The sequence below is a fragment of the Pteronotus mesoamericanus genome, unplaced genomic scaffold (assembly GCF_021234165.1).
Source record: "Pteronotus mesoamericanus isolate MK-2021 breed Mesoamerican mustached bat unplaced genomic scaffold, CSHL_Meso_final contig_42, whole genome shotgun sequence".
In the NCBI taxonomy this organism is placed as follows: Eukaryota; Metazoa; Chordata; class Mammalia; order Chiroptera; family Mormoopidae; genus Pteronotus; species Pteronotus mesoamericanus.
Genome location: NW_026555157.1, coordinates 3,172,868 through 3,196,984, shown reverse-complemented (window position 1 = coordinate 3,196,984; position 24,117 = coordinate 3,172,868). Strand labels below are relative to the sequence as shown.

Below are 24,117 nucleotides of genomic sequence, written 5' to 3'. Positions count from 1 at the left end.
TCATCCTGAAGTACTCTTATTAGTTACAAGAGAGGAAAAAAGAATAGTAATTGTGCAGCGGAGAAACTACACTGCAACTTGATGAACTAATCAAAATTAACATCACCAATGAGGGACAGATAGACATCGTGCTCCTCTGTATATGATGTTCTGGGAAGGTAACAACATCACATGTGCAATATTAAGGCTTAGAATGAATAAACTGAATCCAATCACAAAATAACATTAAAAGAACACAAAAAAAGAAATGTATAAAAGACAGGCTCTAAAAATATTCCCCAGATTAAAAGAATCTGAAAAAACACCATAATTAATTTACTGGAGGGAAAAAAAATATAAAGGAAATCTGAAAATCCATATCTAACATTTGTCAGATCAGTTAACAAAATTGAAATATGTGCAGAAGCCTAGGTGAAATTATTAATAATTCTGCTGTGCTTATGTAAGAATATATTTCTATTCTTACATAATACACACTGAAGTTTTTAGTGGTAAAAAGCCATGATGTATGTAACTTACACTCAAATGGGTATATGTGCATGTATATGTAATACATTCATGCATACATACAAATATGGATATGTTCATATACAGAGATAAAGAGAGAAAAGCAGATGACAAAGATGTTAACACTAGTTGAATCTAGGTAAAGGGAATGTGTGGGGAGTTTTCTACTGCTTTTATTTTTGCAACTTTCTGTAAAGTTTGAAATTATATCCAAATAGAAAGTTTAATAAGTACTTAAGTAAAATACTAATAAATAATACTGAATTTGGCTCAGAACCAGCCTGTTTTTTTAAATGTTGCAACACTTAAACAGTATGACAGGATGCAATGATCTGTTTATTTAGGGGAATTTTCTTTCTCTGGTCTCTGGATCTTACTTAATCCAAAAAGTTCAGAAGAAAGTAAGAGAATTCATCCTGCAAATTTGCTATTTTTGTTTCGTTTCTGGGTCTTATTCTGCCTTAGGTACTGGCTGGGAGCCACCAAAACTTCAATCAATTTTTCTTTCTTAAGGAAATGAATAGAGCCCTTTGATTTTCCCAGGACTCCAGGGCAAGCTTTTCCTCCACCATTAAACCATTTCATATCAAAGGAGAGTAAGCTGTGTCTCCCCAGACTTTACCCAGGAGAGAAACTTCAGTTCCTCCTCAAATCCTTGGGCAGTGGTTTTTGTTCTATACCACAGTACTAGGAACTATGGACCCAGTATGAGGTTGACAGCAGAGCCTGCAGCCACATCCCTATAAGCACAGGGGTGTGGGGAGGAAGATGGGCAATTGTGGGTGCAGCTCCCTTCTGCATTGTGATGGCAAATGTGCGAATGAGTGAACAGAAGAAAGAAAAATACCTTGTGGAAAAGAGAATTTAGCTAAAAAAGGGTGATGATCTCTCAATTTGAGAAACTGAGCTTTTTTTAAACTTTATTTATTTTTAGAGAGAGAGGGAGAGAAACATTGACATGTGAAAGAAACAGCACTCAGTTGCCTCTCACACGCCCCCATCCGGGGACTGGCCCACAACCTAGGCATGTACCCTGACTGGGAATTGAACAGGGAAGGTTTCGGTTTGCAGGTTGGCACTCAATCCATTAAGCCTCACCAGCCAGGGCAAGCTGAGCTTTTTTTGACTCACTACATGGCACAGACCAATACATTCATTTTGTATCTATGTGCTTCACGTCGTTCTTACTGGGGCAGGTCAGTCAAGCCAGGAAAGATCGGGACCTAAATTGGGATGGTTTGGCAGGTGCCTTAGATTGAACAGGCCTCCAGCTTTTTTCCAGTTTTAACATTTCACCCAGATTGGTAGAATCAGGCAGTATCCACTGTTGCAAAGAAAAAATCAGATCCAGATAATAAGCGAAGAATAAAATAAGTCAACACAAATACCCTGAGGAGTGGGGGAGCAGGGAAGTGTTGGTGAAAGGGTACAAACTGGTAGTTTTAAGAGAAATAAGATCTGGGGCTCTTACAGTGTGGTGACTGTAGCAAACAATGTTGCATTTTATACTTGAAAGTTGCTTAAAGAATAGATCTTAAGGTGTTCTCACCATAACAACAAAAAATGGTAATTATGTGAAATGGTATGTTGATTAACCTTATTATGATAAACATTTCCTAATATATATGTGTATCGAATCATCACATTATACACCTTTTACTTATACAATGTTATATGTTAATTATATCTCGATAAACTGGAGAGGAAAAAGAAAACACTAGTTAGCCATGTGAGGAGAATAAGAGCAAGTATCAACAGGTCAAAGTATTGTCATGGCTGTTCTAGATCTGGGACGAGGCCTCTGTCTTCTTCCTCCTTCGTGAGGGTCAGACTACACTATTTTACATTTGGTGGTAAGACAGACACAATGAAGTTTTTCCTGATAAAGTCCAGAGAAAAGAGAATTTAGCTAAAAAAGGGTGAGTCTTAGGTAGGAAGTCGTTGGTCTTCTACTCCCTTTAAGAACATGGCCATGTCTCTGATGGCAAGAGAAATTTGGCCGATATCCCTGATTCCCAACCTGCTGTTTCCCCATGTTGCCTAAGGTTTAGACAAAGAGACACAATTTTGAGTTTTGAACCCAAGTCCACCTGCAGTCTTCTTCTTTGCTGAACTGGGTGAGAGAATGAGTGAACCAAGAGAGGTTAACTGTGTCTAACTGGATCCATATTCCTTCCCCTCACACGTGAAAGTTGCATATTAGGGAGCATGACCACCCGGGGATATGGATGTGCTCCAAGAAGGACTCACAACCACAGAATAAACAAGGCACATCTAGAACCTCAATTGTATTCAAGTGAAATCATACATATTTACAAATTCATTCAAATTTTGTTTTTATATATAAATTTTGTCATTATTTAACAAAAGTCTTATATATACACACACACACGTATATGTGTGTGTGGAGAGAGAGAAAGAGAATTTGAAAAAACAAACCATGCATCCTAAAAGTAATGCCATGATCAGTGCCTGCCACCTGGGGCTCTGGGCAGTGTCCATGGTTAGGGCGCCTCAGGTAGAAGAATTGAGAAGTTCTGCCCTAAAAACCCACACACACCAATGCTACCACTGTGAAGGTATTGGAGGCACAGAAAGGCAACTCCCATGCAGGCCATTCATACTCCTCACTCTAAGAATTTTACTAAGTGATTTCTGAGGCTGGCTTCCTGAGGTCAGAGCATCTCATCCTTGGTTTTGAATATGGGGATGGATTAGAGAAAAATTTGTACTGCCCCAGAGATTAGAGTGTATGACCAATATAAAAGCTTTATTAGAAAACCACTCTGAAAGCTACCATCTCAAACTTTTCCTGGTAGCAGCATTATTTTAGAATATCAGGTACATATTTATACCTGATATACATTTACAATGTTCCAGGAGTCCTAGTTCCAGCAAAAAAAAGAGATTTACGTAAGAAAAGGTAATAAACAGGAAAGGAAGGAAAGGCTTAACTGTGTAAACATACAGTTCTACAGCTGAAGGAGGGAAAAAAAGAGTATGTTTGGAGAGACCCCCAAAGCCTATTTAGTTCAATCTTCCATCAAACACTTCAGTCCTGTATACACAGTTACTGTCTTATTGCTACCAAACTTTGCTTGAATGCTTCCAGTCATAGGGACTCACTTCTTCTACTGCATAGTTTTGCCTGATTTCTAAAACATACTTCTTTACTCTTGGCTGGAAGAGAAAGATATGTGGGAAAAAATTTACTTTCTCTTTTACTTCTGCTACTAAAAGGAAGCAGAAGCTGTGGGCACAGTTAGATTGTCAAGACAAATTATGACTTCCTCCATGACCATTCCAGCGGTTCGGGAGGGGTGGATCAAGACCTGTGTTGAGTTGGGGGATTAGCTGCAGAGACTTAAGCAAAACAGAATCATTTGAAGCTAAATCATCGAAAGGCCAAGATACAGGGAGACCTAAGAATGGCAGAGGAGTAAGAGGAGGCTACACTAACCACCTCCCAGGACTAATCTGGAATTACAACTAAATTGTAGAGAAAATATCCTGAATAACCAACTGAACACTAGCTGGAGAGAAGCCTTATAACCAAGGACAGACAGAAGAAACCACTTCACCGAACGAGATTTGTAGGGAGTGGGGACGAGGTGCAACAGGGCTGGCTGGGCCCCCGCTGGTGGCAGCTGAAGCTCCGGAGGGATATCTCAACAGCCAAGAGGTTCTCCCTGAGAAGTGTGGGGTCTAAACCCCAAGCTGGGCTCCCTATAGCACCAGAGTCAGAAAGGAACACAGATAATGTCCAGTGTGAAAAGCAGCCAGGTTTCTGTCCGCCAAGGAGAGATGGCTAGAGATGCAGAGAGCCTCTTAAAGAGCCAATACACAAGGTTTCATTTGTAGCCACTACCCTGGGCTCTGACAGAATGAGGGCTGAGTGGACTAGACATGCTTAAGGAGAGTCTAGGGTTGGTGGCTCTCAAGAAAGAACTGAAGGAACAACCACTGGGATCCCTGTGCTGAGTCAATCCCCATATTGCATAAGCCATCTTTCTCAGGCAGAGCACTCCTCTTCAAGTGGCATCAGCCTGATGGGAAGCAATAGCTTCACTTACAAGTATGACTCTGACCCACCTTGAGGAGCTTAAGCTAAGCTGCTGATTACAGCTTAAGGCTATATCATTGATTCATTTATGAACAAGGGGGAAATACAAAGAAGCAGCCAAAATGGCAAGATAAATAAACAGATCCCAAAAGAAAGAACAAGAGAATTCTCAAGAGAAGAACTAGATGAAATGGAAGCAAGCAATCTATCAGAGAGTTTAGAGTGATGATTATAAGGATACTCAACAACATGAAAAACACATAGAAACCTTAAAAAAAAGAAAAAGGACCGGTCAGAAATAAAGAATGTGATATCTGAAATAAATAATACACTGGAAGGACTAAACAATAGGTTAGGTGAAGTAAAGGATCGAATCAGTGATTTGGAAGACAAGGTAGAAAAAGAAAACACCCTGGCAGAGCAGCAAAAAACAAACAGAATTTTTAAAAATGAGGAAAGCTTAAGAAACATTTTGGACAACATGAAGCGTAACAACATCCACATAATTGGAATACTAGAAGGAGAAGAGAGCGAGCAAGGGATTGAGAATCTAGTTGAAGAAATAATAACTGAAAACTTCCCTAATCTGGTGAAGGAAAAAGACACACAATTCCAGGAAGCTGAGAGATTTCCAAACAAGTTGGACCCAAAGAGGCCTACACTGAGACACATCATAATTAAAATGACAAAGCTTAAAGGTAAGGAGAGAATCTTAAAAGCTGCACAAGAAAAGCAAGTAGTTACCTACACAGGCACAACAATTACACTGTCATCTGGTTACTCAACAGAAACATTTCAGGCCAGAAAGGAGTGGTGTAAAATATTCAAGGTGATGAAAAGCAAGGACCTACCACCAAGGCTACTCTACCCAGAAAGGCTATCATTTAAAATCAACAGAGAAATAAGGAGCTTCCCAGACAAGGAAAAGCTAAAGGAGTTTGTTAACACCAAACCAGTACTGCAACAAATGTTAAAGGGCTTGCTTTAAGAAGAAGAAAAAGAGAAAGGAAAAAAACAGAAGAAAAGAGCCTAACAATAAAAATGGCAGTAAATATGCATCTATCAATAACTACCTTAAATGTAAATAGCTTATTGTTCCAACCAAAACAGAGGGTATCTGAATGAATAAGAAAACAAGACTCATATATATGCTGCTTCCAAGAGACCCATCTCAGATTGAAAGATACACACAGACTAAAAGTAAAAGGATGGGAAAAGATATTTTATAAAAATGGAAAATAAACAAAAAAGAGCTGGAGTAGCAGTACTTATCTCTGACAAAATAAACTTTAAAATAGGCTGTAGGAAGACATAAAGAACACTACATAACAATAAAAGGAACAATCCAGCAGGAGAATATAACAATAACAAACACAACATAAGAGCACCTAAATATGTGAAGCAAACCTTGATGGACATAAAAGGAGAGATCTATAGACATACAGTCATAGTTGGGGATTTTAATACCCCATTGATTTCAATGGATAGATCTTCCAGACAAAAAATCAACAAGGAGACAGTGGCCTTAAACAACACACTAAATCAAATGTATTTAATTGATATCTTCAGAGGATTTCACCCCAAAGCAGCAGAGTATACATACTTTTCAAGGGCACATGGAAAGTTTTCTAGGATAGACCACATGTTAGGACACAAAACAAGTCTAAATACATTTAAGAAGACTGAAATCATATCAAGAATCTTCTCTTACCACAATGCTATGAAACTAGGAATCAATCACAAGAAAATCACAAAAACACAAAAAGACATGGAAGTTAAATAACATGTTATTAAATAATGAATGAAATCAAGGAGGAAATCAAAAGATACCTTGAAACAAACGAAAATGAAGACACAACAATCCAAAATCTGTGGGACACTGGGAAAGCAATCCTAAGAGGGAAATTCATAGCATTACAAGCCTGTCTCAAAAAAAAAAAAAGAAAGAAAGGAAAAAAGAAAGAAAGAAAGAAAGAAAGAAAGAAAGAAAGAAAGAAAGAAAGAAAGAAAGAAAGAAAGAAAAAGGAAAAGCTCAAATAAACAATCTAACTTCACACTTAAAGGAACTTGAAAAAGAACAACAAACGAAGCCCAAGTGAGTAGAACGGATAAAATAATAAAGATCAGAGCAGAAATAAATGAAATAGAGTTAAAAAAAATAACTCTACAAAATATCAATGAATCCAAGAGTTGTTTCTTTGAGAAGATAGATGAGATTGACAAAACTTTACCCAGATTCATCAAGAAAAAAAGGGACCGAATTCAAATAAATAAAATCAGACATGAAAGAGAAGAAATAACAACTGATAACAAAGAAATACAGAGGAATGTAAGAAAAACATTATGAACAACTATATGCCAACAAACTGGACAACCCGGAAGAAATGAGTAAATTCCTAGAAGCATACAATCTGCCAAAACTAAATCAGGAAGACTCAGAGAATCTGAATAGACAGATTGCACCTACTGAAATTGAAGTGGTAATCAAAATAACTTCCAAAAAGCCCCGTCTGGATGGCTTCACAGGTGAATTTTACCAAACATTCCAAGAAGAACTCACACTTCTCAAACTATTTCAAGAGAAGGGAAGGTTCCCATCTCATTTAACAAGACTAGTGTTATCCTATTTACAAAACCAGATAAAGATACTGCAAAGAAAGAAACTTATAGTCTGATATCCTTGATTAATATAGATGCTAAAATCCTCACCAAACTATTAGCAAACCAAATACAGAACTATATCAGAAAGATCATACACCATGATAAAGTGGGTTTATTCCAGGAATGCAAGGCTGGTAAATGTGATTCACCTTATAAACAAAATGAAGGATAAAAATTACAAGATTCTATTAATAGATGCAGAAAAAGCATTTGATAAAATCCAGCACTGATTTATGATAAAAACTCTCAGCAAAGTGGAATTAGAGGGAACAGAAACATAATAAAAGCCATATATGACAAACCCACTGCCAGCATCATATTCAATGGGCAAAAACTACAAGCACTCCCCTTAAGATGAGGAGCAAGACAGGGATGTCTGTTTTCACCTCTTTTATTCAACATAGGACTAGAAGTCCTTGTCACAGCAACCAGACAAGAAGAAGAAATAAAAGGCATCCAAATTAGAAAGGAAGATGTAAAACTGTCATTATTTGCAGATGAATGGCACTGTATAGAGAAAACCTCAAAGATTCCACCAAGAAACTAGTAGAACTGATAAATGAATTCAGCAAATGATACAAAATTAATATCCAGAGATCAGTTACATTTTTTTACTTTTTTTCCTATTTTAAGTGTGTTTTATTGATTATGCTATTACAGTTGTCCCAATATTTTTCTCCCCATTATACCCCCTCTGTTGTGCACCTCCATGCCTCCAGCATCCCCCCCACCACTTAGATCATGTCCATGGATTGTACATATAGGTTCTTTGGCTTCTCTATTTCCTATATATTCTTAACCTCTCCCTGTCTATGTTATGCCTACCAATTATGCTTCTTATTCCCTGTATCTTCTCCCCCATTCTCCCCTCCTGTTTCCCACTAATAACCCTCCATGTGATCTTCATTTCTGTCATTCAGTTTCTGTTCTAGTTGTTTGCTTAGTTTTTGTTTTTCTTTTTTTAGGTTCAGTTGTTGATAGTTGTGTTTGTTGTCATTTTACTGTTCATAGGTTTTGATCTTCTGTTTCTTAGATAAGTCCCTTTAACATTTCATATAAGGGCTTGGTAATGATGAATTCCTTTAACTTTACCTTATCTGGGAATCACTTTATCTGCTCTTCCATTCTAAATAATAGCTTTGTTGGAAAGAGTAATCTTGGATGTAGGTCCTTGCCTTTCCTGACTTCGAATACCTCCTTATAGCCCCTTCTTGCCTGTAAGGTTTCTTTTGAGAAATCAGCTGAGAGTTTTATGGGCACTCCTTTGTAGGGAACTCTCTCCTTTCCTTTTGCTGCTTTTAAGATTCTCTCCTTATCTTTAATCTTGGGTAACTTAATTGTATGTGCCTTAGTGTGTTCCTCCTTGGGTCCATTTTCTTTGGGACTCTCTGGCCCTCCTGGACTTCCTAGAAGTCTATTTCCTTCACCAGATTGGGAAAGTTTTCTTTCAATATTTCTTCAAATAAGTTTTCAATTTCTTGCTCTTCCTCTTCTCCTTCAGGCACCCCTATGATTTGGATGTTGAAGTCCTTAAAGTTGTTCCAGAGGTTCCTAAGCCTCTCCTCATTTTTTTGAATTCTTATGTCTTTATTCTGTTCCCCTTGGATGTTTATTTATTCCTTTCATTCCAAATTGTTGATTTGAGTGCTGGTTTCCTTCCCTTCACTATTGGTTCCCTGTATATTTTCCTTTTTCTCACTTTGTGTAGTTTTCATTTCTCCCCTCATTTTGCAACCAAGCTCTATCAATTCTGTGAGCATCCTGATTACCAATGTTTTGAACTATCCATCAGATAGGTTGCCTATCTCCTCATCACTTAGTTCTTTTTCTGGAGTTTTGATCTGTTCTTTCATTTGGGCCATATTCCTTTGTATCGGCACACCTGTTATGTTGTAAGAAGTGGAGCATTAGGTATTCACTTGGGCGGGGCAACCAAAGCATTTCTACCTACACCTCCATCTTGGCCACAACACCTGGTTGCATTTTTGTATGCCAATAATGAATCAGTAGAAAGAGAAATTAAGAAAACTATCCCATTCACAATTGCTTCAAAAAGAATAAAATGTCTAGGAATAAACCTAAAAAAAAGATTAAAAAAGACCATTACTTGGAAAATTATAAGACACTGAAGAAAGAAATTGAAGAAGATACAAATAAGTAGAAGCACATACCCTGTTCATCGATAGGAAGAATTAACATCATTAAAATGTCCATACTACCCAAAGCAATCCATAGATTCAATGCAATTTCTCTCAAGATTCCAGTGACATATTTCATAGAACTAGAACAAATACTTAAAAAATTTATATGGAACCACAAAAGGCCCCACATAGCAACAGCAATACTGAGAAAGAAGAACACAGTTGGAGGAATCATGCTGCCTAATATCAAACTATACTGTACAGCCATAATAATCAAAACAACATGATACTGGGATAAAAACAGACACATAGATCAATAGAACAGAATAGAGAGCCCATAAATAAACCCACACCTTTATAGTCAATTAATATTTGACAGAGGAAGCAAACACATACAGTGAGCTAAAGATAGTTTATTCAATAAATGGTGTTGGGAAAATTGGACAGACATGTGCAGAAAAATGAAACTAGACCACATTCTTACACCACACACAAGAATAAATTCAAAATGGATCAAAGACTTAAATGTTAGGCCCCAGCCCCTAAAAATCATAGAAGAAAACATAGGTAGCAGAATTTCAGACATTGCTTGTAGCAATATTTTATCAGATATGTCTCCCAGGCAAGGGAAACAAAAGAAAAAATAAATGGGACTACATCAAACTAAAAAGGTTTTGCACCGCAAAGGAAATCATCAACAAAATAAAAAGACAACCCATGTATTGGGAGAACATATTCGCTGATATATCTGATATGGAGTTAATGTCCAAAATTTATAAAGACCTTACAAAACTCAACACCAAAAATCCAAACAACCCAATTAAAAAATGGGCACAGGACCTGAATAAACACTTCTCCAAAGAGGACATAAAGGTGGCCAATAGACATATTAAAAGATGCTCAATGTGACTAATCATCAGAGGGATGCAAATTAAAACCACTATGAGATATCATCACACCTCTGTCAGAATCATTATCATCAATAAATCGACAAACAACAAGTGCTGGCGAGGATGTGGAGAAATGGGAACGCTTTTGCACTGTTGGTGGGAATGCAGACTGTTGCAGCCACTGTGGAAAGCACTATGGAGATACCTCAAGAAATTAGAAATGAATCTGCCTTTTGACCCAGCGATCCCACTTCTGGGAATATATCCAAAGGAATCTAAAACACTTATTTGAAATAACACAAGCACCCCTATGTTCATTGCAGCATTATTTACAATCACCAAGATATGGAAGCAGCCCAAGTGTCCATCGGCAGATAAGTGGATAAAACAACTGTGGGATATTTACACAATGGAATACTACTTGGTGATAAAAAAAGAAGAAAATTTTACCGTTTGTGTCCGTATGGATGAACCCGGAGAACATTACGCTAAGTGAAATAAGTCAGTCAGAGAAAGACAAATACCATATGATTTCACTCATATGTGAAATCTAATGAACAAACTGAACAGGGAAAGTGGGGACAGACTCATAGAAGGAGAGTAGGATGACAGCTAGTATGGAGGGAGGTGAGGGGGTGGAGGGACTGAGCAAAAAGGAAAGAGGACTCATGGACATGGACAACAGTGTGGAGATTATGGGGGGAGGGGCATATCATGGGGATAAATGGTAGTGGGGGAAAAACTGCAATAAAGATTAAATTTTTTAAAAAGGCCAAGATATATACTAGGAGCTTTGAGCATAACCTAACATTCAGAGAGAGTTGATGAGGAAAAAACACTTCATTATTTTTATTATTTACATTGAAATTTATTTACTTTGTTTTTTTAAAAAAAGAGTTATCTTTGTTGGTTAAAATTGTTCCACAAACTTGCAATTTTAATAAGGTTGAGGAAAATGATAATATCTGCTCTCAGTTACCCTGATAATTATTCACCCCTTTGGTGAGGTGAGATAGCATGCTATTTCCAACTGACATCAGCAACCCTAAATGCAAAGTCAGGTCATTAAAAAGAATGTATTTTAAGATTAAATTTGGTAAATAAATAACAAATGTACAGAGGGCATTCTGATTGTGACGTTGGTCAAGTGGTCACTAATATATACACTAGTACGCATAAGTTTCCCTAATAACTGATGTCATTCTCATAATTCCAGGAAACTTAGTATGGGATTAGTAGGGAGAACAGTTGATTTTCCTGCCATTTGAGCCAAGATATTCTTCTCTGACTACATAAAATTATATACAATGTGGATAAAAATTGATTATTCTGCCATTCTACCTATTTTAATTGTTTGTTTGTTTGCCTGTTTGTTTTATTTAAGAGAAATTGTTTGACATTTTAAAGTCTTGATCTAAAGGATTTGGGATATAAAAGTTATCTGGGGAACTTATTTAAAAGGAAGGAAAAAGGATGTCACCCTCAGAGGATCTTATTCGGTAGAAACTGTATTTTTGCATGAACTCCCAATTGTTCCCCCTGGTGCTGGTGATGTGGAGAGGTTTAGGATGACTAAATTGAAAGGAAATTTACCATGTGCATGAAGTGTGCCTTTAGTACCAGAAGGTGGCTCCATAACATATTAAATCAGGTACTTTGTAAGTAACCAGCTAACTGGCTGGAAAATAAAAGCTTTAAGGTCTTTATATTCTCTCAATTGCTTAATTTGGCTATAGGGGTGGATGGGTAGAGGGAATGGAAGAGGGTACAGACATGTTGTGTGGTAAAAGGAATACAGTCCTGTGAGGCATAATGACATTTAGGTCAATGACAGACCACATATCTGAGGGATGGTAGTCCTGTAAGATTATAATGGAGTTGGAAAATCCCTACCACCTAGTGACATGATAGCCGTCATAACATCATAGTACAACTGCCTTACTCATGTGTCTGTGGTGGTGCTGGTGTAACAAACCAACTGTGCTGCCAGTCATATAGAAGTATTGCACGTGCAATTATGTACAGCACATAACAATAAAGGTAATAAATGACTGTTATTGATTTATGTATTTACTATATTATACTTTTTATTGATATTCTACAATAGGGTGCTCTTTTTAGTTAAAGAAAAAAATGTTTGCTGTAAAACAGTGTGCTGTTATGTCAGCAGCAGCCTCATATATATGTTTATCATGTCTCTGATTGCATCTTTTTGTCTGGTGATTGATTGATTTAATCGTGCATTGTTTTAGAAATTTGGTGTAGCCTAAATGTAAAGTGTTAATAAAGTCTACAGCAGCGTACAGTAATCTTCCTAACCTTCATATTCACTCAGCACTCATTCACTGACTCACTCAGAGCAACTTCCAGTCCTGCAAGCTCCACTCATGGTAAGTGCCCTATACAGGTGTAATATTTTTATCTTTTTTTTTTTTACTGCAACTTCACTATGCTCAACTATACAAATACTTACCATTGTGTTACAACTGCCTTCAGTATTCAGTACAGTCACAAGCTGCACAGGTTTGTAGCCTGGAAGCAATAGACTATAGCATGTAGCTTACGTGTCTAGTAGGCTAACCCATCTATCTTTGTATAAGAGCATTCTGTGATGTTCACAAAACAACAAAATTGCCTGTCTCAAGACTATATGGTCATTAAGTGGCACATGACTGTAAATGGACATTAAACTAACTTTATAGTCATCAGTCATTATTCGTTCCTCTCAAAAGTATTATAGTAACATTATGTTGTTGTTAAAGGAAATTTTTTCTTAAAATATACCAGAAAAAAATTGATGCACAATAAATATAAAAGGTAGGGAGACTCTTAAGACCTTCCTAAACATCAAGCTTTCAAATCTGGGAGAAACGGTTTCATGGCCAGTTACTGCCGCCGTTTACTTGTCTCCCTACAGAATCTAGTTATGGGCCATAGAGACCAGGTGGGCATGAGGTGATACCCCTACGGGTGACTCCTGCTTAAGCTGCTGCTGCTCTCTTGCAGTTTCTCAAAGACACTATCCTGAGAATAATCAGCGAATGGTCACAATCCTTTGACTGTAGCTCTATTCAAAACAATAACTGAATTCTCGGCTCCTGACTCTGCCTTGATGTCAGGAATGTCTGAAGAATGTCTGAAGCAAGAGTCAGCGTGCTTCCCCATCTCCCTTTCCTTGGAGCTTCCTGAATGTCCAAGTTGTTGCAATGATGTCACTCTTCCTGGAGGTAATTACTGCCGCTGTCATCATGCCCCAGCACCACCCATGTTGGCAACATTTCTTCATTCTACTCTGATCCTTATCACAGAGTTTTTTTTACTTGAATTGGAGAAATGAGATTGGGGATGATGCGATAAATAAACTCTGCTGATATGAGCCACAAAACAAAGTGGCCTTATATTCCAGCCTGATTTTAATTAACCTGGCTCCTAATTTCAGTCCCTTACCATCCCTTCACCCTCTAGCAAGGAAAAAAAAAATGTGAATGACACATCACTGTGGAACTTCAAGCATCATATAACCACACTCACTTCTACGCAATGTCCCTGGACCAGACGTGCCTAGGTTCTGATTGTCTTTGAGGTCTTTTTTGTTCCCCTCTAGCACAGAGACTGGGTGGTCAGGCAGTACAGGGTATTATTAGATGTGGGGGCCAGAAACAGTCCCAGCCACAGTCTCATTAAGTCAATATATTTCCTCTGAGGCTTTTAGGTTTCCTTCAATCAGGTAAAATCGAGGTCTTCTTGCCCTGCCAACCAGACATGACCAAATGGCAAGTTGTTTAGATGCTTACTCTGGGGCCATCACTATTCATTTATGACAGGATTCCAAAGAAAATGAGCCATCCTAGACATTTTCAAAATATAATGTAGCCTCCAAGAGACAGCAAAGCCTCCAGTAAACTCTTTAACAATTCAGTGAGGCCCTTGATCAAATAAAGGAGAAAAAATTCCAGAAAAGGAAACAAAATTTGTAGATGTATTCATATAAACATGTTGGGTTCTATATAACAAAATGAATGACCAAATTGATGAGACTTTCAAGCGATGAAAAATAATTTCAGAGGCAGTTAGGCTGTCCACCGAGGCTATAGAATTATAGGTCCCTGGAGATGAGAAGGGAGGATGAGGAGGCACACTCCCCATTTGAGAAAGGCCATGCATTTAGTTTCTGTGTGTCAGACCTTCTGCAGGCTTTCTCACTTCTCTCTTGCTTGAAAAACTTGTTTCAATGATTTACCTGAAAGACAGTATTTCTCCAGCCATTCTTCAGCATGTTAGAGTTATCTTCCTGAAGTACAATGTAAATCATTTTATTCCCCTTCTACAAAATCTACAATGACCCATTTTTGTCTATAGAAAAAAAAATCTAAACTCTTTATATTTTTTGGCCACAAACCACCTTACCAGGTTTACAATAATACTATATAACATATAACGGAAAGCCACTGGCACAGTGATCAAGAGATTTGTAGTCCTATCTCTGCCACCAACTAGTAGTAGAATCCTGGGCAGAGTTATGGAGACTCTGCGCTTCTGTGTCCTTTGTAAAATGATGATAGGAATAGTACCTGACTCACTGGGCTCCTATGAAGGTTCAATGAGAATAAATGAGTTATATTCCCACTTATTCCATGTGCTGTCTTTCACATCTGCTATTGATTGTCATAGCTTTGCTTATGTTTTCTCAGCTACAAATCTCTTTCCCACTCCAGAATCCTGCACTCATTTTCCATTTGCAGAAAGTTTTCCAGACCTTGCTTGAATGCCAGCTCCTCCAATAATGCATTCTTGGCCCTTCCCCCACCAAAATGTATGTCTCTTTATTGGCCTTCACATGCACTTCTATTATTCCTTCACTCAGCTTCCCATTACAATTTGTAATTCACATATTTGGCTCTTTTCTGGATTATATATTACCTGAGGTTCATTAAATACCAACTTTTATTTAACCTTTCTTCTATTTCTAACACCTATCAGAATGTTTTTTAAATAATACACACTCCATTCGGGTGTAACTAGTAATTATAAGTGATTTTCTTTTAAGATTTCAATACTTAGTTTAGTAGCCTCTTCCTTTGGTAAATTCATAATACAGAATGTAAGAAAATATTAACTATCAAATTCTAAATTTTGATTTTTATTTTAGAATTATTTATTCTCTAAATATCTGTGACACAGTATAAAAATCCCACTGATAATTTAGTTTCTATTACATTTTATAAGAGAAAAATTATTTCCTAATACTTAGAGATTCTTTGCTAGAATTTTTAATGCAAATTTTTTTAAATTATAAAAGTGACATAAGAAATTATAAAACCTTGGAAAAGAGAGAGAAAAAGCAATAGAGAGTCCAAACTTTCAACCATGAGCCTGCTTTCTAAGGTCTTGTACTCAAAGTGTGGTCTGAACCAGCAGCAGCAGCATCTAGCAAGGCCAGAAGCTTGCTAGAAATGCAGATTCTTGTGCCCATCTCAAACCAATTCAGTCACAACTGATTTGATTGATTTGCACTTCAGGTTTGAAAAGAACTGTTCCAATGTACTACCTGGAACCCAGAAGAGCCTGTTTACCAAGCATCTCCCTCCTTCTAACAAATAGTTACTGAGCACCTGCTATATGTCATGTACTGTGCTAGATTCTGTGATTCCATTCAAAAGATTTCTTCTAGGACTGATACAAGAATATATGGAGAGAGTATAACTGTTTTCTTGGGCAAATAAAGTAGTTTTTATTGAAAAAGCTGCCAGGGACACAGATCTTCTTATTTTGAAATGGTTCCATTCCTCCTGTTTTCAAGTTCTCATGCAGTCCTGTTTCTAATCTAAAGTTTAATACTTTCTTCATGTGCTCACTCCTTCCATTAAAAGCTGAAAAACAAGGAAGAAAAAAAAAAGCATTGAAATTGACATTCCATAGGAGCACTTAAAGAACATATTTTCTTTGCCTTGGGCAGCTTCCATAAAGTTTTGTGTTTGGGAATTTAAAAATTTAAGTTCAAAGGAAGCCCAGAAAGTTTCAAAGGTAAATCTTGGGGTATTTCTTCAGAGTAATTTTCCAGGGTGGAAAAAATTAGGTTGACTCAAACAACTAAATGGCATACTCCCAATATCCTGTGATATTCTTTAAAAAAGAGCATTCTGTAGAAGTACCCTTCAAGCATCAGAAGATAAATTATGAATAGTGTACACTTTTTATTAACCAAGGGATACTCATCCAGAAAAGGGAGGGGGGCGCTGTTGGCAATAGCATGCAGCTCAAAAGGCTTAAAAGCAGGCTTATATGAATGTTAAGAATAGCCTGGAAGAGGAAATTTTAATAAGGATGTCCAAAGGGAGCAATGGGCAGTTATTCCTATGGAAAGGTGTCTGGGGCCTGGTGTGAAATTACCTTGGAGATGAGGTGGGGACACTTGGTGATTAAATGTCAGCTGACTCACAGATCTCTTTGTGAACCTTCAGTCTCCTCTCAGCAAAAGCTGCTGTTTCTTCCTCCTGCAAGGCTCTGCTGAGTCACGGAGAGTAGCGTGGCCTGAAGCCCTCCAGGACCCTCAAGGCAGAGAGTCTTTGTGATTTGCCAGTTTCCCAAGATGTTCTTACGATTTTCAGCCTACAAAACTCTCACATCATGAGATATCCTATAGTTTACCACCTTAAAAAAGTACCATTTGAAGGAGTACGGAACTTTGCAAAAAGCGGGGAAATAAGTTTGAGCGCCTACAAGCCTCATTCCAAAATGGGATTTCAAAACAGTGCTACCACATGAACTGCTCCCTGAATGTCCCCAGATTTCCATTTCATCTTTGAAAAAGAGATCATACCAGCAACCGTCTCTGCCTCATGGGCCTACTGTGAAGAGCAAATGGGCCAAAGAATTTGGAAGAAGTTTAAAAAAAAAAGCAGGGCAATGCAAATGTAAAGTATCACTATTTCCTCCTGTAAAATGGGGACAAGTGGTGTGTAGGTGAATCTTAATTATATAATTGTTGAAACACAAACCATTCTTGACGTTGTCATCCAACTATAAAATATAGCACCTTTCTCAGCCTCTTCACCTCTTGTATCTCTGTTGCCATTGTGGTTTATTGTAAAAGTAATACTTTCTGTGTAATTGTCATTGCGTGTGTGTATTTGCGCGCGTGTGGAGGCCAAACAAACATTTATGGTCACGTTTAACATCTAGTGTGAGTTGCACGAAAGCCTGAGGAAAGAAGATCTGTCTGAGCTCCAACTCCTGCCAGGCTGCGCGTTTTCCAGGCTGCGCGTTTTCCAGGCTGCGCGTTTTCCAGGCTGCGCGTTTTCCAGGCTGCGCGTTTTCCTGCCTGCAGTCCCGCGGCGGCGTCCGTCGGCGTTCAGCGAGGCAGGAGTAACGGAGGGAGGGGACTCGGGCAGTGAAGGGGAGGGGCGGGAGCCGCTGGCAGAGGGCGCGGGCCAATCGGAGCGCGCCCCGCCAGTGGCCAATCACGGGCCTCCTAGCCCGGCAAATCTGCCCGGCAGTGAGGGGCGGGGCTGCCGGCAGTCCGAGAGCCGCGGGTTACACTTCTGGGCGCCTTCAGGAAGCACGGGTCAGGGGAAGTGTGTGCGGAGAAGCCAGAGGAAGGATAGGAGGCAGGCCCAGCTTACGTGCCAGCCCAGTGACATACCTAGAAGCCTAAATCAGACTGATGATGGCGCGCCCCGGCCCTCACGTGTGTATAGACCCACCGGCTTGTCTATATGCTGTGTAGGCACCTGTCTTAAGAGTGGCTCTGGGCGTGGCTGGTCTTTGGACGTTCAGTACTGTAAGATTTATCTCTAGGGCCTACCTTCTCCGAGCTCCAGAGGGGAACGTAAGAAGTTTAACGGAGCTGGGACTGAGCAGCTTAAGGGAGCGGAACGGCGGCCGGCCGGAGAGGGTGGGGACTGCGGGTTCTGAAGGGGACAGAAAACCACCTATTTTCCCAGTCTTCCCAGGCAGAAAGGCCTTTTGGCAAGACCGGCGTGACAGAAGGAGGCCCTGAAATGTCTAGAGAGCCCGGGCAATGATGATCACTGAGTGAGTGGCACTGGACTGAGCCTGGGCAGTTTGTTGACTGACAGAGAGGGATGCTAGCAGTTAGGAAGGTAAGAAGGAAACTCAGGATGGGGAGCATCTGTTCCCCCAACCCCAGCGGGACAAAGACATCATCGGAGGTCTGCAATGCTGACTGGATGGCCTCACTGCCCCCTCACCTCCACAACGTCCCCCTTTCCCATCTGGCAATCCCAGGTATTCTTCTATTCCTACTTGTTCCCACTGTCTTTGCTTCTGCCATTATAGTGTTGTTAATGGGTCGGGTTGCTTTTCTATTGTGCTGAGAAAATAACTGTCAGTGACCTGAACTAAACCTCTTTTTATTTCCAAACCAAAAACTTTATTTAACACCGGAGCAGCCGCTGTAAAGAGATTTAAGTACACTGCATGGTTGGAAAGGGGGACTCAGGAGAACGGAAGCACCATTTTTCTTTTATTGTTTGTGTCTTTTTGTTTTTGTTTGTTTTTTACTTAATAGCCTTATTCTAAGAATATTACTCTTAATGTTGGGGCCAGGGTATGTGAGCGGTGCATTAACTTAAATCACTTACAGATAAAGGGTAAGGAATATAAAGTCATTAACAATTTTAGACCTGGATCAAAATTAAAACTGAAAAGTATTTCAGTTCTAACTTATCTGACCTTGCATATTGAAGGGGAAAAAAAAACCAGATCAGCATTAAAGAATATGTTCCGAACCAGGACTGAGTATAAAACCCCAGTTTTTGTTGTTAGAAAAGCCAGAAATAGAGAATGCAAGTGCTTGTCACAGGCAGTCATTAGGTGTGATGAGGTGATGGTGTTTGAAGCTTTTTCTATATATACAGGTGTCTGCCTGGCTGGTCTTGAACCGCAACCTTGAAAAGCATTTCTGCTCCAGCTACCTTCTCTCTCCTGGAGGTTTTACAGCTTGACATCATTCTCATTAGATTTGTTAAATGGTCCTCTTCCATCCACTCAAAAGCTAGTAAAAACATGGTTTCTAGGGAAGGACATTTGGACTACAGTGATCTTGGCCTCGTGTGCTGGACAAAATCCTAGATGCTGGTACTTGGAAAGCACTCCTAGAAGCAGAGGATGGACTACTGCCAATCCTTCCTCTCACCTGGAAACATAACAACTGACTTCTCCCCTAGACTACCAGACAAACTCGGAGCATTCCTGCAAACAGTCTGCCTTTGTAGTGGCTAAAAGATGACCTCATGCAACCCCTTATGCATGAGGAAGAGCAGTGCTGGCTTCAGATGCAGCCTTTTTCTTACCTCTAATTTTGGAGGTCTTCCAGGCTCATTGTCCTCATAAGGTCTTGCTGCTTTTGAACAAAAGAGGGCTGCTAAATCTTTATAGTTATGACCACTTGTGCTTTATCAGCCATTGACTACAGCTCCTTGGGAAATGCCAGATGACCATGCTTAGAACAGGTCTTTTGCTTGTTTAATTGATTCCTGTGGAGTCATCACTGGAATGATGCACAGGCCTCTTTGAACATGTCATTTGTCATCAGGCATTCTGATGGATTGTTTTGTCAAATGATATGGCAGGTAGGTACTGTGTGCTTGCAAACAGAATGGCATCTTAGGCAGGCCCTAAATGGCTCTGTCATTCAGGGCATGTCCAAAGTAGGTTGGGACTTCCTCCTTCCTGTTGTACTTTGGACAGTTCAGACCACAGCAGCAGCTGTGGCTGTGGCTTGGCCAGGACTCTAGAAAGGAGCCAGACATTTGCTCTGCAATCTATAGGGTATCTCACAATAACTAGAATTGCTAGGGGTTGCCAACAGCCAGGACCTGGTGCTGTAACTGGAAATTCAATGATTAACCACCAGGTAGGACACAGGAATTTGTTCACTCTGCTTATTAAAGTCTGGTCTTTCTAAGAAAAAAAAGAGGAAAAAAAAGGCGTTTACTTTTCAAGAGACGCTGAATTCATTGCTGTAAATGCCCTTTTCCCAGCAGTGGAAGTATATGTATATATAAACTCAGGACGGGAAACTTACATATGAAGTGCTAGCCAACCCTGTCACACCCCTGCCCCATCAGTAGTTTCCTTTCCCTTACCTCAAGCGTAATATTCCCTGGCTAAATGCCAGCAGTTAAGTTCTGCCAAGCCTTGCTAAGAAATACAGGTTTCACGTAGGAGAGGCTACTGTCTTCCTACCCCTTCCTCTCTTCTTCTTCCCCCTCCTCTTCACCTGTATTATAGCTATTATTTACTGAGCACAACCACGCAGCACTCACTGGCATACATTAGCTCAAATCCTTATATCTCCAAGACAGGTATTAATATCCTCATTTTGGAAATAAGGAAATTATTGTTCAGTGAGGTTAAATAATGTTCTCAAATAGTAAATAGCAGAACTAATATTTAAGCCTCCATGTAGCTCCAAAACCCACACACTGTCCTTGTGCCCTTAAGGGGACCTTGGGAAATACAGAACAGCGGTGTATGGGTAAGGGGGAGTAGTCTCTAATTGAAAACCAGTTTTCAGAGACTATCCTCTACAGCAAATTAAATAATTTGTTTTAACTAAGTGCTCTCTTTTCTTACATTTTTATTGAATTTATCGGGGTGACATTGGTTAATAAAATTATATAGCTTGAGGTGTACAAGTCTATTTTTCATCATTTGTATATTGTATTGTGTGTTTTACCACTCAGCGTCAAGTCTCATTCCATCACCATTTATTCCTCCTATATCCTCTTCTACCTCCCCTTCTCCCCAAAACTAAGTGGTTTTTATCTGAGTGGTTAAATATCACTGTGAAGAGATAGATGGATAGATATACATGAGTATATATTACATATCTTCAAAAAAGTAGATTTACAGTTGTGAGTGTGTGAAACAGTTTATTTTTGTATTATTATGATATTCTTTATTTGTCTTATAACTGTAAACCTATTTTGCCGGCCCCTGTATAGTCATATATATTTCCTTGTTTACAATTGGAACACTAAATCAAATTTTAGAATTTGAACCCAGTAAGTTTTAATTTTAGTGCTTAAACCTATTTTGTGCACAAGTATATGCTCGCATGTGCAACCCAGGGCATCTGTAAGATAGTGTCAGGTCTGTCAGGATGGGGCTGGGGAAGCAGTGACATGGGAACGGACAGGGAAGGGGCAGACGTTCTGGAAGTAATAGCAAACCTGGGTCCAGTATAAACTATGTCAGATTTGAGTACATCTGCTGCGTTTGCCTACATCGTGATGGGAGAGAATGTGTGAGTATGCACCTCTCCGCAAAGCCTTGATGTATTAGTTTTACTTCCACAACAGCTAAGGACACCTGTTAATGACCAGTATCACCCAAACATGTTTCATGGCCAACTGCATAGAACTATTAGAGACCCTAAGAGTAAAGGACTGGAAATTGCAGCAGATTTTTAAATTAAAGCTTCAAACTCTACAAACATTTTTGCTAATGTTAGTGAAAGCATGATATTCTTAATGCACAAATTAACTGGTAGGGGCTTTTTTTCCTATCATGCACATAGCTTTTCAGTGAATTTCTCTGTATATTCAGTGCTATTTTTTTAAGCATGCTTTTCCTCTTCTTTTTATTAAAGATAAACTATTTTGTATTAGAAAGAGCCTTGAACTTAATAAGACTCTCAAAATTTGATATTGATGATTCTGTCTGTGTGATATCAAAGAAGGTATCTAAATCTCTTGGGACTTAATTTCCTCATTTGTAATTAAAGTGTTGAATTAAATGAAATATAAAGTGTTTTTCAAATTGAAAATTCTTTAATTAATTTGAGGGGTTTTTGTTGTTGTTGTTGTTGTTGTTGTTGTCATTGTCATCAGTCTGTTTTTTGCCTTCTTTGTCCACATGTAGAAAGAGATGGGAAGAATGATTGGGTTATTTTAGGTCAAAGGGCCATTTCTTTTATGCCTCCTCAAAACAAGCAATTAGTATTGGCATGTGCTAACAAGGACTCACAGTTGCCAGAATGAAGCAGTGTAGTCTCACTTTAGCAACCTAAAATGGACTGTAGATTAGTTGTTCTGAATGAACAGGCCTTAAGTACAATTTAAGAAGCCTCCAGGCTCAGGCCTGTGGGAGACCCAAAGATGCATTAGGCCTCCCTGCTATCAAAGAAGCTTATAACCTAATGACACACACACACACACACACACACACACACACACACACTCTCTCTCTCTCTCTCTCTCTCTCCCCCCCCTCCCCCCTTCACTATACATATTGTTTTTAAAAACTAATTAGGGTAAACAGAAATACAAATAAAGTGTTATAGAAGCACAGAGAATGGAAAGATTAATTTCAAATGTTAAAGCCATTCGACCTCGGATTTGAAGAATGATCAACATTTCACGGGATGTGGCTTGAGGATCAGCGTTGTGAAGGGGGCTTTCCAGTTAAAGTAAACTAATTAAGCAAAGGGATGGGGGTATATTTGGGCAATGGCTGGAGGCCTCCCTCTCCTACCCCTCAGTAATGCTTTGTTAATATCTTTATCATAGCACTTCATGGCTCTTTGTTATTTTTAAGGGATGTCTTCCACATCTTCTGTGAACAACTTGCAAATAGAGAATATGCTTTATTTCTCTTTATAATCCTAAATCCCAGTACAGGGTAGCAGCTTGGTCATTGGTGACTGTTGAGTAAATACTTTAATACATGGAAACCAGAGAATAAAAATGTTGGAAAAACAGCTTGCAGCCACCATCATTTTCAATTGCAATCAAAGCTAAACTGAACAGATTGAATAAGTTTACCTCGTATAAATAGTTATGTGAAGCAAACTGAACATTTTCCAATCCATTTCTTGTTATTTTTGCATAATATTTGTGTACTTCATGATAGGGCTTATCACTGAGCCCCTTTAGAAATGAGAATTCCGAGGCAGAGTGAAGTGGATGGAAGTCAGAAGTGGAACTCTTGTGTAATTTCTATCCTAGGAACAATTCTTTCGCCCTACATCATTTCTGCTTTCCTTCATCCTTTGTCAAATGTGAGCGTCTCGTGTTTCCTGTCTGGCTGCAGCCCCAGCCTGCTCTCATTTCTTGTCCCTGTCTTCACCTTCCTCCCACTGACCTGGCCTGTAGCTGGGCCGCTCCCTTTCCAATGTGAACCCTTGCTCAGATGCTCTTCGCTGCTCTCCAGTTCCCAGGTGCTCCTCTGTTCTCATCTTGCTGATGATCATCCCTTCCTGAAATCCTATCTTTCCTATGCAGTTCTGCCTCTGGCCACTGGTGATTTCTCTAGCTGTTTTCCTGTGGTCCCGCATTCACTTCCCACTATAGGGGCAGGATGAAAGGATCATTACTCAAATTCTGCTTCTGGAAGTTGGATCTGGTCTGGTGCATCTGAAAGAGATTTGGGGACTCAGAAGTGTGTAAAACACACTATGGAACAAGAAGTTCAGGTTGGCTTCACTTTGAGGATAACATGATCCATGGCTCTGAAACAAACCCATCCTATTCCTGGATCTGAGGCTGTAGGAAACCAGGGACCAAGCTGAATCTCCCAGAGCTGACCCAGTGAAGAAAAAGAAAAAGAGAAAATAAGTCTTCTGGGACCAAAATGGTTTCTTTAGTAGGAATAGTCTCTTTTGTTGTCTTCCTTTTTCTTTTTTTCCTCTGGGTGGTCTAGGTAAGAAATAAAAAGAGGCTATGACTTTGTTGTTCTCATTAGTAGATTTCCCTCCTAAGAAGGCTCATCACTTCCCTAGATTTCCCCATTCCCACCTCCAGTAATACAAAAGCTACAAGGAATTCAGGAATCGCATATGTCTGTTAAGAAACTGAATCACTTGTCAGTTAAAAACACTAATGCTAGA

General features: G+C 39.1%; 1 protein-coding gene across 1 annotated transcript in view; it reads left to right on the top strand.

Moving 5' to 3' along the window:
• Positions 1-17,871: 17,871 nt before the first annotated feature.
• The window catches only part of PLCXD2 (phosphatidylinositol specific phospholipase C X domain containing 2), a 42,129-nt gene continuing 35,883 nt past the window's right edge, over positions 17,872-24,117 (top strand). Inside the window, exon 1 of the mRNA XM_054577326.1 lies at positions 17,872-18,509. Coding sequence (XP_054433301.1) covers positions 18,347-18,509 — 163 coding nt within the window. The 5' untranslated portion in view covers positions 17,872-18,346. The remainder of the gene's footprint in view (positions 18,510-24,117) is intronic.